Source organism: Anarhichas minor, unplaced genomic scaffold (assembly GCF_050575085.1).
Source record: "Anarhichas minor isolate MPS153535 unplaced genomic scaffold, ASM5057508v1 ptg000018l, whole genome shotgun sequence".
Classification (NCBI taxonomy): domain Eukaryota; kingdom Metazoa; phylum Chordata; class Actinopteri; order Perciformes; family Anarhichadidae; genus Anarhichas; species Anarhichas minor.
The window spans coordinates 13,597,528-13,610,902 of NW_027466464.1; the positions used below are offsets into that span (position 1 = coordinate 13,597,528).

The following is a 13,375-nucleotide window of genomic DNA, read 5'->3' on the forward strand; positions in this document are numbered from 1 at the left end:
GTGTGTGAGTCGTCTTTCAACTCAGAGACATGCAGACATCAGCTGTAACATGAAATCCACTTTTTATTAGCAAATAATATTTAAAAGTCACAAAAGATTTTCTCTCCTGAAAACAGCCGCTCTTCCTCCTCCTCCTCCTCCTCCTCCTCCTCCTCCTCTCTCTCTCCTCACATGACCTCCCTCCTCCTTCAGTATCTCTAGCTTCATCTCCTTTTAATCTCCTCCATCTCCTCCTCTTTATCTGCCCTTCATTGATAAACACACTCATACATTCTGATTGGACAGAACTGTGACTCTGACCTTGAGGAACAGGACAGAAGCTGCTGTGTTTGGAAGAAACCAGAAGAAGAAGAAAGAAGAACAACCTGCATTAAAGATGAGGGTTCGGATCCGAGGATTGATGTGAAACAGATTTAACTTAAATTGCAGATCAGGAGGTTTGTGCAGCACCAGGGTATTTTATTTTGTAGACCGTTTGAAAATGCTTTTACTCTTTTTACCTCTTTCAGATGCTAAGATGCTGTATTCTGCAGAAACACCTCAAAAGATCTCAATCGTATCTCAACTCTACAGTGACCCAGCTTCTTCTTTCTTAATTCAAGATGCAGACAATTTGTCCTGCATGTTGTTTCCAGCTTAGAAACACCACGAAGCAGAGCTGCATAACGTTAATGACACCATCACTCTGCTTTACATTCACACGCTGCAGTCGCTGTAAGACCAGGAGAGTGCAGGCCTTAATCATGAGTGTGTGAAGTCTTTCACTTGAAGTTTTATTTGCGCTTCTTTTCTTGTTTCTTGTTGTTTCTTCTTCTCTTCTGCAGATCGTTACATGATGTCGTGCTGGTGCTGCGTCGACTCGCTGACGACCTGGAAGGCAGGAAACACAACAGTCCGACTTTAAAAGATATAAAACACTTAGAGAGATAAAGACACTGTGTGGAATCAGGTCACGGGTCTCTGAAGGAAAGCTTCTTCTATGTTACAGTAGAAGAGCTCTGCAGTGTGTGATGTCTGAGGAAAGTAATGAGAACTCATTTCTCCAGGATCTCCTCGGATGTGATCTTTCTTGAGGGGGAGAAGAGCAGCCGTGACCTGTCGCAACACGCCTGTGATGTATGTTTTCCACAGAAGCTGCGTGTGTCGCGTGTCTCCGCGCTGCTGGGACCGGATGCTTGGATGCTCAACTAGTCGCTGCACGTTGTTTAGGTGTGTTTGACCTCCGGAGTAATGTGACCAAACATCAAACACAATGTCCTGGTCCCCACTCTTTCATACTCAAGTGTCACAGCTGAAAACTAAATGCTGAGGTCAGAGGTCATGGGTGCTTATTGAGCTAGATATTGCTCATATAGCTGTTTGCATTCAGTGCAGAGAATTGATTACTTTGGCTGTTAAGTGCAGAATGAACTGAAAGTGAGCACTGACCCATAATGGATCAATATAAATGTAGACCCATTAGTTTAACAGTGAGAGATTAAACGTCGTTTAAAAATGTCTCACTGATCTTTACTGAGTCCTGAATCCTTTTGTTCAGAGCTTTTTAAAGACATGAGTTCCTTTGTTTAGTCGATGATGGAAGAAAGACGGGAAAGACTGAGCTCATTGAGATGAATCCGAACAAAGTTGGCAGGAAGTAAAAGTACTTAATACATTTCATAAGAACTAAGAGAATGAAAGCTGTTTTGTACACGTATCTCCTGCAGGACTGCTGCTCGTCGGTGTGTCTTACCTCTCCATCGCGGGTCTCGATGGTCTTGATGAGAACGGTTTTCTTTGAATGCAGCTCAGAGGAGCGCTGCTGGTGCTCGGGGCTGGTCTCTGTTCAAACGCATGGAAGAAAATATCAACATCCCACTGAGGTTATTAATATGTTGTTTAAAGCTAAAGACACATGCAGATATATTCAAGTTTAAAATCATCCTAAAATATAATGAGGATCTGCATGTTGGAGAACTTTTAAATGCATTTTGATGTTTCTGAAGCAGAACAGATAAACGAATCCAACCTTTAAAATCAACCACAGATCAATCACACAATTACTCAGACTTTTCTGCTTCTGCTGGAATCATATGATGCCATTTAAATGATGATGGATCCCAAATCAGGGGTAAAAGCTCCATCTGCAGGTGAACTGCATTGTGGGTGAGGACAGACTCCAGACCTCTAGTGGTGTGTTCAGGTTACAGCAAGTGTGTTCGTACCTCTGAAGCTCAGGGTGGAGAAGCTCTGCACAGGCAAGGTAATCCTGCCAAGACAGAAATACAAATGTTATTTATTTTCAGTACTATGATTCTGCAATTTAATTTGGATAAAATATTGTTTTAAGGCTGCATTTGTTTTTAACACGCTTTTAAAACCAGATTGTAATTTGGTTCTAACTTGTCCAGCATTTTGAACTGAACATTAAAATCCTTTTTGTCTTAAAACAAGTCAAAATATAAAAGACTTGAAACTCGTCTTTGCTCCTGGACTCCAGCATCACCTGCTCTCCTCCCCTTCCAGCAGCTTCCTGTAGGTGGCGATCTCCACATCCAGCGCCATCTTGACGTTAAGCAGGTCCTGGTACTCCCGGAGGTGGCGCGCCATCTCGTCCTTCATGTTGCCGATCTCCGCCTCCAGCCGGGAGATGTTGTCCTGGAAGCCGCCGGCCTCGCGACCGTGGCGGTCCTCCATGTCCCTCATCTGCCTCATCAGGGACTCATTCTGGGTTTGTCAAAGAGACGAATCTGAAGTGAGACACAGCTTGTGTGTGTGTGTGTGTGTGTGTGTGTGTGTGTGTGTGTGTGTGTGTGTGTGAGAGACACATACGGTGCCTTTGAGCGAGTCGATCTCGCAGGTGTAGGACTGGATCTGGTGTCTGAACTCCATGGTCTCCTGCCGGGCCTGCTTCAGTGCATCGTTGTTTTTATTCACCGCCTGGTTCAGGTCGGACACCTGCAGGGACAAAGGTCAAAGGTCACACCACATGGTAATCTTTTAAGTACCCACCATGTCGCAGTGATATCTCTCACCTTCGACTTGTACCAATCCTCGGCCTCGGAGATGTTCTTGGCGGCGATGCCCTCGTACTGGGATCTGATGTCCCGCAGTGCCGCCGTCAGGTCCGGCTTAGACATGTCCATCTGGACTTGCACCTGAGACTCCTGCATCTGCATCTGCAGCTCGCGGATCTCCTGCAGGAGGAGGAGGAGGGAGAGAGGTCCGCTTAGAGTGGGAGAGAGGAGGCTGTGCACAGAAGGGATTAGTTTTGCAGCATGTGTTTGGTTTGTGCACATGTGGGAATTAGAGTAAAGCAGGCTGGTAACACCTCAGAAAGTACTACTGCTCTACTCTTTGCACATTTTTGCAACTTGATTTCCTTTTAGCCCGACTAAAACTCCTCACATCAGCCTTCAATGCAGTCCAAGTATCCATGAGACACTTCCCTGCTCAGTAGTGGTGGCTGTTGCTCATCCTGTGCCACCTGATACCAATCACCACAAACACCAGTAACCACTCTACACTAGCAACCATTTGGCTTCGGCATCATGTAGCGAGTCTTATCAGTGTCCAGGCTGGTTGCACACACACACACACACACACACACACACACACACACTCACTCACACACACGTCTCAGCTTACAGGCCTCTGCTGCTCAGTGACGTGGACGTCCACTGCTACACAGAGTCGTTTTAGGAGGACATCTGCTGTGGGAGATTTCAGTGATCTGCAGCAGCATTGCTCAGGCCTGCTGCCAACATACAAGCTTTGAGTGTGAAACTGTATGCTTCTACAATCTGTTTGTCACACACACACACACACACACACACACACACACACACACACACACACACACACACACACTAACAGACAAATGCAGAACAGTCACACAGAACACAAACTCAACAGACAGGAAACAATCAAACAAACCCTTTGATATTTGTACCCTTAATAATCTTGAGACGATCCTCTGTGCATTATCTGACACATGTATAATATTTGCACTTGTGAGCAGAGAGACAGAAACAGAAGAAGAAGAAGAAGAAGAACCTCTTCGTGGATCTTCTTCAGGAACACGATCTCCTCCTGCAGCGTCTCGATGCGTCTCTCCAGGTCCAGACGAGCCAGAGTGGCAGCATCCACATCCTGCAACGGTTTACTGAGTCAGTTACATCCTGTCCCCCTCGTGTTTAAAATACAGTTATTCACGTCCGCCGAGAGAAGAAGCATGTCGTTGATCGGAGTACTTGTACATACTTCTGTAGTAGTACACAGTACCAGCAGTACGAGGGACTCACCGCCCTGAAAGCAGCCAGGTTGTTTTCTGCGTCCTCTTTCTGGAGCATCTCCTCCTGGAGTCTGAAGTGATGAGAGACAATGACACCATGAAGGACATTGTAGTTTTTGAGTTCGCTGTTTGAATGTATTTTATTCATATTCAGCAGATCATTCTCAGTGGATGATCAGGTTTCATCTGAGAAATAAACAATGTTTGGAAAATGATTTTGCCGGTAAAACATCTGATCTTAAAGACATCAACATCTTCTGGGATGTGATGAAAGAAGAAAGTAATGGTGATGATGTTGTAACCCTGTGAACAGATCATTATGAATAATAAGTCTCACTTAATGTTACAGAAATACAGAAATACAACAGTATTAAAACCCAGAAGTGAGAACTCTTTAAAATCCCTTTTAAAGGACCTTCCAGTGATTCTTTTATATTTAATAATGAATCACAGCAGCACGTCTCCTCTCTAAACCTTTAGGACTGGCACTTAATGTAAACCAGAGAGAGAGAGAGAGAGAGAGAGAGAGAGAGAGAGAGAGAGAGAGAGAGAGAGAGAGAGAGAGAGAGAGAGAGAGAGAGATCATTAGAGGTCCTTCAGATATGTGGGAGCTCTTTCCTCTCCTTTTATAGAAGAGGACAGTGTAAACATGCTGTGTGTGTGTGTGTGTGTGTGTGTGTGTGTGTGTGTGTGTGTGTGTGTGTGATGAGCTCTGACTTGGGTAAGAATTGGGGAGCAGTAACACACACACACACACACACACACACACACACATCATCCATCATGTTTATCAGCATCCCAGAGAATATTCTAGGTTAAGAAACTAGAAGATCAGTTTTTGCAGCAGTTTTAGATTCAGTGTTTTGCTCATGGGCCCTTCAGCAGGACAACGACTACATGCAGGAATTAGAGCTCACTGTTAACTCACATTTAGATGCAGACTGGTGTAAACCTGAGGAATGTCTTCATAAGCATCAGTCTATTTGTAATGTGAGGGTATCTTTGAATTTAATGGAATGATGTTTTAATTATTACTCAGATATTTACACACAGATTTTCTGTCACTTACAAACACACAACACACACAAACCTACTCTGAACCATTTAACACACACGCTCCTCTTCTTAAAGAAACACACACGCCGTCTTGCCCCTCCCACCTGAGCTTGAGCTTGTCCACGTCGTCGACCATGTTGTCCCGCTCCACTTCTATACGTGACCTCTGATTGGTCAGGATCTCCACCTGCCTCCTCAGCTCGCTCATCTCCTCCTCGTACAGGTCGGCGATGTGCGTCGGCTCGCGGCCTCGGAGCCGCTCCACCTCCACCGCCAGCGTCTGGTTCTGCTGCTCCAGGAAGCGGACCTTCTCGATGTAGCTGGCGAAGCGGTCGTTCAGGTGCTGCAGCTCGACCTTCTCGTTGGTCCGCGTGGTCAGGAATTCCTGGTTCACAGCGTCGGCCAGGTTGAAGTCCAGCGTCTCGCCCATGCCGCCGTAGGAGCGCCCGACGGAGGCCCGGGATGTCATCAGGGGCTTCCCGTAGGAGCTGGAGGAGACCCGGTAGGATGGTGTGGAGCTGCTCCGGGTCACCTCATAGACCCTGGAGGAGTGGTGGCCCCCGCCACCGCCGCTGTGGCCCAGCAGCGAGCGGCTGAGGGAGGGCGAGGCGTAGGTGCCGTGGCCAAAGTGGCGGCGGTAGGAGGAGGCGGTTTGGGCTGAGGAGCTGTAGGAGGCCATAGTGGAAGACACGGAAAGCCTGGCGGGGGCTGCTGCAGAGGGGAGCACTGAAGAAGAACTTACTGCCCCTGGCTTTTTGTAGTCCCCCCCCTCCTCCCTGTGAACTGCCCTCTCTCTCTCTCTCTCTCTCTCTCTCTCTCTCTCTCTCTCTTTGTCACATTCCTTTTCTACTTTCCTACCACCTCTTCATCTACTCCTTCATTCTTTCTCTCTCCCCTCCATGCATCCCTCTCCACCTACCGCTTCATTCTTTATTTCATTTTCCATCTTTCTCTTTTGTCTCTCTCCACTTTCTCAGAAAGGTTTTATCCTCAGTCCCAACAATCACAAAGCACAGAGTGAAATGAACTCGTTCACGTTACCAAATGATCCTGGAGGAACGTGTAAGGCCTGAAGCGTAGCTTATGGGATGACGTGGCCATGAATGGAAGTTGAAAAAGGTTCAACTCTCTGCCATGTCTTCTCCCAAAGCCCTCTGAGTCGGGACCCCGCTGTGCCAACACAGTGGTCTCATCCAGTGAATAAGGTGTGAGTGTAATGTTGGACTGAACAGGCTGCTGAGTGGTGAGATGATGAATGCCCTCCAACAGTAATCAAATGCATATGACAGATGTCAAAGTGTTTCATTGTCCTTTGAGGAAGGAGTTAAAAACTCTGCATTTGATCGGCCTACGATGTGCATTGCAAGATAATGCTGCAAAACGTGGGCTCAGTTCAACTCTACACTATTATTCTATCTTGTGTTCTTCTGCATCAGAACCCTGGTTGTTTTAACGCACAGGTCTCTTTGTCGCTGTGCAGCTTGTGGGGGAGCTACAGGTACATGTGCTGCAGGAAGAAGAGTGTTTCACTCCTGTTGAAGTGATAACAGGTGGGGGGGGGGATACATTTTGATGAGGAAACAGTATATTTGAGTGACATATATGCTGTAATATAACACAGGATTGTAAAACTCTGGAGAGTTATACAGCAGCAGGAGGGGTTGACCATGTGGCACCTTGTAGTAAAGAAAGAACATGTTTTTGAGTTCTCTGCGTTAACAACTGTAAACGTAACCAAACCTAAAGCACAGTGAGAACGAGCAGGGTGTGAAAGGGTGATGACTTCCCCGGTCTGTGATCTCACGACACAACGATGTGAGGATGCAAGGACGGTGGCTGTGAAAACTCTGCGTCGTCCTCACATGGTGAGGCAGTGCAGCTTGTTAATGACGGGGGGGGGGGGGCTTTGACTAACCTGCCTTAAAAAGGAGAACTATCCCGTCCTGAGAGATGAACAGCGTGACCCTGCAGGCGTTCTCAGAGCAGCAGAAAGCCCACATTCACAAACATTATGTGCCATCGATGACGACAGCGTCAGAGTGTCACATCCTGCAGCAGTAAAGGATTAAGAGCTTCTCACTGCTGACGCAGGTGCAGCTCATTTCCTTTGTGAACGCTGTGACTCATCCAGGTGTGCCTGCTCACTGTCCTCACTTGTGTCAAATGTCCACCATGAGAAGCTCTGAAGCTATCTCAGACAATCTGTATTTTGGGGTTGGATGGCACCTAATGCTGAGCCGAATGTAAATAATATTTTGGACAGACTTTCAACTCTAAATCAGATGGAAAAATCAGCACAATTGCTAATTTAAAAAAAGGTTGTGCCAAGTCAAAACTAAATTCTTATGAGTCCTATTTCTCAGGGTTTTTGGCTTATATGTCTTCAGTGTGCAAAATGTGTTACAAACATTAGATAGATTACAATGCATTAATGCATCAATGCATTAACCCTAACGTTTATTGTCTTAGCTTGAATGTAGAGATGTTAGTTTTAATTTCACAAATTCTGATTTAATTCATGAAACGGTCCACGATGGTGTCTGCAGGCCGTAGCTACAGGAAACACTTGGTTCACATATTTGTGGAGCACAGTCCTGGTGTGCTATTACCATTAAAACCATTACAGTTTCTGACTAAATTCTCATATAGTGAGATCCCAGTACGTTCAACACTCCCACTGCTGCTCCTCCACTGCAGCCTGTTGCTCTCACGTCTATTAATAGAGTGTGTGTGTGTGTGTGTGTGTGTGTGCGTGTGTTCTCATCTCCCTGGGCTTCCTCAACAGCAGGAGAGACTCTGTGAGCTGACAGCTGATATAAACATCTCTTCATCGTTTTCAGACTCTCCTCTTCTTCCTCCCTCGTTCTTCAGGACTATATAAGGCCGGTTCCTGTGGTGGAACAGTGATGCATCTGGAGGAAGAAGAAGTAAACGAATATGAGTAACAAAGACAGACAGAGAGAGGTCTTTTGGTACAAATTGAGTAAAATCAGAGAGAAAGAGCATGCTATTATATTTACTATTAGGCTATATCACCACTAGAAATGAGTGCATGATCACGCTACTTGTTCTGCACTTCTGGTTAGATGCTAAACTGCAGTGCTTGTCCATAATATAAATATAATAAATATATCTAAATAAATCTACAATAACTAAATAAATATCTCCTGTTTCTCTTTGTGGGGAGGGACAGGAGGGTAAAGGTGGAAATAAAGACAAATGTGTGTGGGCTTGTGAAAAATCAATCGGTTGTAATTACACCGCCTGGCCGCTAGGGGTCACTGTGGCGCTGTGGCTGGAATAAAACAGCGCCTGCTTCTCTTTTGGTCTGCAGTCAGCAGGTCTCTGTCCGCCTGTCATTACTCTGCCATTGCACCGGGAGTTCATAGTTTGACAGTGCAATTAATGCAGGTAAGTGCCATAAAAAAAACGATTGTTGTCGCTGCGGTATGTGGAGGTGTTGCTCCCTCACACAGAGCTGCTTTGACCAGCGGAGGAAGAGAAGCGGAGAAGAAGAGCCAGAGAGTTCGAGTTACAGGTTAGCTAGCAAAGGTTAGCGGTGCGTACTTTATCGGACAACCTATGGCTTTAGCGTAATAATGACAATTTTATCACTAATTTGAATTTGCTACTCATTGTCTTATTGTATATATAAATCTGGCTTTATGAAAAGTAGAGAAGGAAAGATTTGAATCTCGCGAATAGTGTCCGAAGTTGTAACTAGTAGTAACTAGTTGTAACTAGTGTCTATGCTTCTGATGAACTTGTGCAACTGACTCTCCGTTTCTCCTTCTTGCTCTTTCTTTCTCCAGTCTTTGATCATGACGAGCTCCAAAGAGGCCGTGCAGTCAGCAGCCAAAGAGTTCCTGCAGTTTGTGAACAGAGGGGTGTCTCCATACCACGGTACAGTCTGCACACTCATACGTCTTATTCTGTGTGAAACTGACAACAGTGGATCCTTTATTTAAGTAAAAGTACAAATACCACATTGGTAAAAAGTACTGCATTCAAAACCTTACCTGTAAGTAAAAGTAACCTTATTAAGTATGAACAACAGAAAGTAAAAGTATTGATTGTGCAGTAAAATGTCAGTGTTGAGAACAAAGAGACGAGTCCAGACTTTCACAGGTTAGCAGCTGAGTTTGAGCTTTAGATAAGATAAGTTTCTGCAGATGAATCAGATGTTTCATAATGTCTCCTATCTCTGCACTGTGACCTGTAGTTCCACACAGAGAGAGTCTTAAATGAGCAATAAAAGAGACAATAAAACATTAAAAAACAAATCAATAGTCAAGGTCAGAGGAGCAAAGACGTCCACAGTCTTTCAGTTAGTGTTGCAGACCGGTGGAACTCCTTCCAGCTTCAATGAAACATGACTCTTTTAGAAACCCAATCTCTGACAGAGAGTCGTGTTGTCTCTTCCGTTCGTCCCTGTAGTGGTTGAAGAATGCAAGCGGCGTCTGCTGCAGGCCGGCTTCATCGAGCTGAAGGAGTCTGAGAAGTGGGACATCAAGCCGTCCAGCAAGGTGGGTTCATGGTCCTCTGTAAGGGGAGTAGAGTCTCACATTAGTTGCACATGTTTTCTTGTAGAATAATCCATATTTACATCCCGTCCTCTGCTCTCTTCAGTACTTTGTGACCAGGAACTTCTCCAGCCTCATCGCCTTCGCTGTGGGCGGACTCTTCCTGCCAGGAAACGGCTTCTCCATGATCGGTGCCCACACAGACAGCCCCTGCCTCAGGGTGAGAGCCCGCCCACGTCCACCTGTCAATCACAATCTCACGCTTCCTTGCATCCCTAGAAAGCAGCGAGGATGCTCTCCTAGTTTGTAAAATCCTCTGCTGCCAAAGCTCAACAGAACGGAGAGACTCTTCGTGTCTCCCTCTCATGTTTGAGCTGAAGAACCTCATCTTTTATCAGATTATTCCATTTGATGATGTCTTTGTGCTTCAGGTGAAGCCGAGGTCCAAGAGGACGAAGCAGGGCTGTCTGCAGGTCGGGGTGGAGTGCTACGGCGGAGGCATCTGGAGCACCTGGTTCGACCGTGACTTAACCATCGCCGGCCGCGTTATGGTCAAGGTACCACGATCATGGTTACCAGCGTTTAGTTTAGTGTTAGCACAAAGTCTTTGGGTTTACGGTGAGATCTTTCTGACGTGTGTGTCGTCCTCCAGACCGACGGCCGGCTGGTTCACCGGCTGTTTCACGTGTCCAGACCGCTGCTCAGGATCCCTCACCTGGCCATCCACCTGCAGAGAGACGTCAACGACTCCTTCGGCCCCAACAAGGAGAACCACCTGTAAGCATGGACGCTCAGGGGTTTATTCAAGGACTATTATACATGTTGAGTTCAGAGACGAGAATAAAAACAGCTTGACCGTGGAGTTTGTGCCCACTCTGTTATGTTTATGTATTTGTTTCTCAGCGTGCCGATCCTCGCCACCGTCGTCCAGGAGGAGCTGGAGACGGGCTGTGCATCCAGCGGAGATGCTAGCTGTGCTGTCAACACGGTAAAACAGACACATCTGTAGAACTACACATCCAGGAATGTCGTCTCTGTCGGCCTCACTGTCTGTTTTATGGCTGATTTTCTACCAAATTTGAAAGTTTGTGTTGCACCGTCCCTGTGCAGGCGGAGAAGCACCACCCAGCGCTGGTGAAGGTGCTGTGTTCAGAGCTGGGCGTCGAGCCTGAAGCCCTGCTGGACTTTGAGCTCTGTCTGGCCGACACTCAGCCCGCGGTGAGTCGACGAGTAATCCATTGACTTCCTGTCACCGGTAGTAATCCAGGTTCACCCCCGACAGCAGCAGTGACTTCAGACAACCAGCCGAATCTCTTGTGTTTATGAACAATGCAAAAACACTGAAGAAGAAGTTCTATTCTCATCGTTTATTTCATGAACGGTTGTGGAGGAGAAACAGATTTGATTGGAATGTATTTCTGCTGGTCACGTTCTTCTTCTCTTCCCTCTGCAGGCGTTGGGAGGAGTGTACGAAGAGTTCATCTACTCTCCTCGTCTGGACAACCTCCACAGCTGCTACTGCGCGCTGCAGGTCAGACTCCATCTTCTCTTTGCTTCTTTAGTCTGTTTTCGTCACGTCTAACCACATCAGTGCTTCTCTCTCTGCCTGTCAGGGGCTGCTGGAGTCGTGCTCAGGAGACTCTCTGGACAAAGACCCCAACGTCCGCATGATCACTCTGTACGACAACGAAGAGGTGGGTGTGATCCAGTGTCTCCTGAGCAGCTTGTATTTCTGATTGTTGTCATCTTGAAAAGCTCCACATCAACAGACTTAAACTAAAGTGTGTGTGTGTGTGTGTGTGTGTGTGTGTGTGTGTGTGTGTGTGTGTGTGTGTGTGTGTGTGTGTGTGTGTGTGTGTGTGTGTGTGTGTGTGTGTGTGTGTGTGTGTGTGTGTGTGTGTGTGTGTGTGTGTGTGTGTGTGTGTGGCAGGTGGGATCAGAGAGCGCTCAGGGGGCTCAGTCCAACCTGACGGAGCTCATCCTCAGCCGCCTCTCCTCTTCCGCCTCCAACCTCACCGCCTTCCAGCAGGCGGCGCCGCTCTCCTTCATGATCAGCGCCGACATGGCGCACGCCGTGCACCCCAACTACCAGTCAGTAGATCTGTCTGCTGTGAACACTGAAGACTCTCCTTACTGTGGCATTACATCTATATTATATATATTGTTTTCTTTAATATTTGGGGTTTAATTAAAGAAGAGTCGCCTCAATCAAAATCAAGCCAAGAAATTAAAGTTTCTTAAAGAAAAGTGTCCAATAAACAGGCAGTTAAAACATGAGAAGTAACACTCAGAGTTGTAACAGATGTTAAGAAGAAGCCGTCTTCATCTTTTACATTATGTCATCTCATCATCAGGGAGAAGCACGAGGAGAACCACCGTCCTGCTTTCCACAAGGTGAAGAGATTATTTTAATGCATTGATTTGTTTCAAAAGGACAAAATGCTTCTTGATGAGCATTGATCAGTATTTCCCACCGACATGATGAAAAACCCTTCAGATTAATATGACAACGTTTCTAACGTCCACGTCTTGATTTCAGGGTCCAGTGCTGAAGTTCAACAGCAACCAGCGTTACGCTACAACGGCCGTCACCGCCTCCGTAGTCAGAGAGGTGGCCGGCCGGGTCGGCGTGCCGCTGCAGGTACAGCGTGTGATTACAGACGATACACGCAGCGCTGTATGTCTTCTATGTAATAATGATTCTGACCGACGGTCCGTCCTGCTGCAGGATGTGATGGTCCGTAACGACAGCCCCTGTGGAAGCACCATTGGGCCCATCCTGGCCGCCCGCCTCGGCGTCCCCGTGGTGGACATCGGCTCTCCGCAGCTCTCCATGCACTCCATCAGAGAGATGTGCTGCACCTCCAGCGTCCTGCAGAGCACCACCCTCTTCAAGGTAACAACGGGGAACACGTCTGTGTTCAGTAAAGGAGACCAAACACCTCGGCTGGTGTTTCCTCACTGTTTGTTTTCTGCAGGAGAAGATTCGCGTCACATTTCTGTTCAGGTCCTCGTGAGCTTTGACTGATTCATAATTCAATCATTATTTTCTCCAGATGAGACTTCTCTGCTTTGATTTAATCTCTTTCTTTCATCTCCTGCAGATATTTGACACATTTCCTTTTCTTCCACTTCAGTGTTGTTAATCCACGCTCCCACTTCCTGTCTGCTTCCTCCTGCAGGGTTTCTTCCAGTTGTTCCCCACAGTGAGGAGCTCGCTGGTTGTCGACTAGCCGGGAAGAACAACAGCTGATGGAAGCAAATGTCATCTTCAACATGTGGTTGTGTTACTTCAACACATACTCATGTAAAGAATATAGACGTCATGAGGGTGTTGATATAGACACGTGTTGAAACTGACACATCCTCTCTTTGCACTCGTCACTGTAACTGTAACTCCTCCAAATAAAGAATCTCATTCACATCACACTTCTACATCTTTCATATGAACTGAAATAGTTTAACAGAAAATAAAACGTTGAAAGGTTTTTGTTCTCTTCTGTGTTTGTTAATAATCAGGAAG

General features: G+C 46.5%; 2 protein-coding genes across 5 annotated transcripts; one reads left to right on the top strand and one right to left on the bottom strand.

Moving 5' to 3' along the window:
- Positions 1 to 45: 45 nt before the first annotated feature.
- On the bottom strand, positions 46 to 6,737 carry LOC142952719 (desmin-like). The gene is made up of 9 exons (XM_076094604.1): positions 5,434 to 6,737; positions 4,284 to 4,344; positions 4,036 to 4,131; positions 3,015 to 3,176; positions 2,812 to 2,937; positions 2,486 to 2,706; positions 2,205 to 2,248; positions 1,733 to 1,821; positions 46 to 870 (listed from the first exon to the last, which is right to left on the bottom strand). The coding sequence occupies exons 1-9, from the start codon at positions 6,006 to 6,008 to the stop codon at positions 829 to 831; spliced, it is 1,416 nt and encodes a 471-aa protein (XP_075950719.1). The 5' UTR covers positions 6,009 to 6,737; the 3' UTR covers positions 46 to 828.
- A 1,886-nt stretch (positions 6,738 to 8,623) lies between these two features.
- dnpep (aspartyl aminopeptidase) lies at positions 8,624 to 13,340 on the top strand. Of its 4 annotated transcripts, none has more exons than XM_076094778.1 (15): positions 8,624 to 8,740; positions 9,142 to 9,232; positions 9,767 to 9,855; positions 9,959 to 10,072; positions 10,284 to 10,409; positions 10,505 to 10,629; positions 10,756 to 10,840; positions 10,963 to 11,070; positions 11,306 to 11,383; positions 11,466 to 11,546; positions 11,783 to 11,943; positions 12,207 to 12,246; positions 12,392 to 12,493; positions 12,581 to 12,748; positions 13,035 to 13,340. In XM_076094778.1, the coding sequence occupies exons 1-15, from the start codon at positions 8,735 to 8,737 to the stop codon at positions 13,083 to 13,085; spliced, it is 1,425 nt and encodes a 474-aa protein (XP_075950893.1). In that variant the 5' UTR covers positions 8,624 to 8,734; the 3' UTR covers positions 13,086 to 13,340. The 4 variants fall into 4 exon arrangements, with proteins under 4 accessions (XP_075950893.1, XP_075950894.1, XP_075950895.1 ...); XM_076094779.1 differs by having other exon boundaries at positions 8,710 to 8,867; XM_076094780.1 differs by lacking the exon at positions 8,624 to 8,740 and adding an exon at positions 8,754 to 8,881.
- Positions 13,341 to 13,375: the final 35 nt, after the last annotated feature.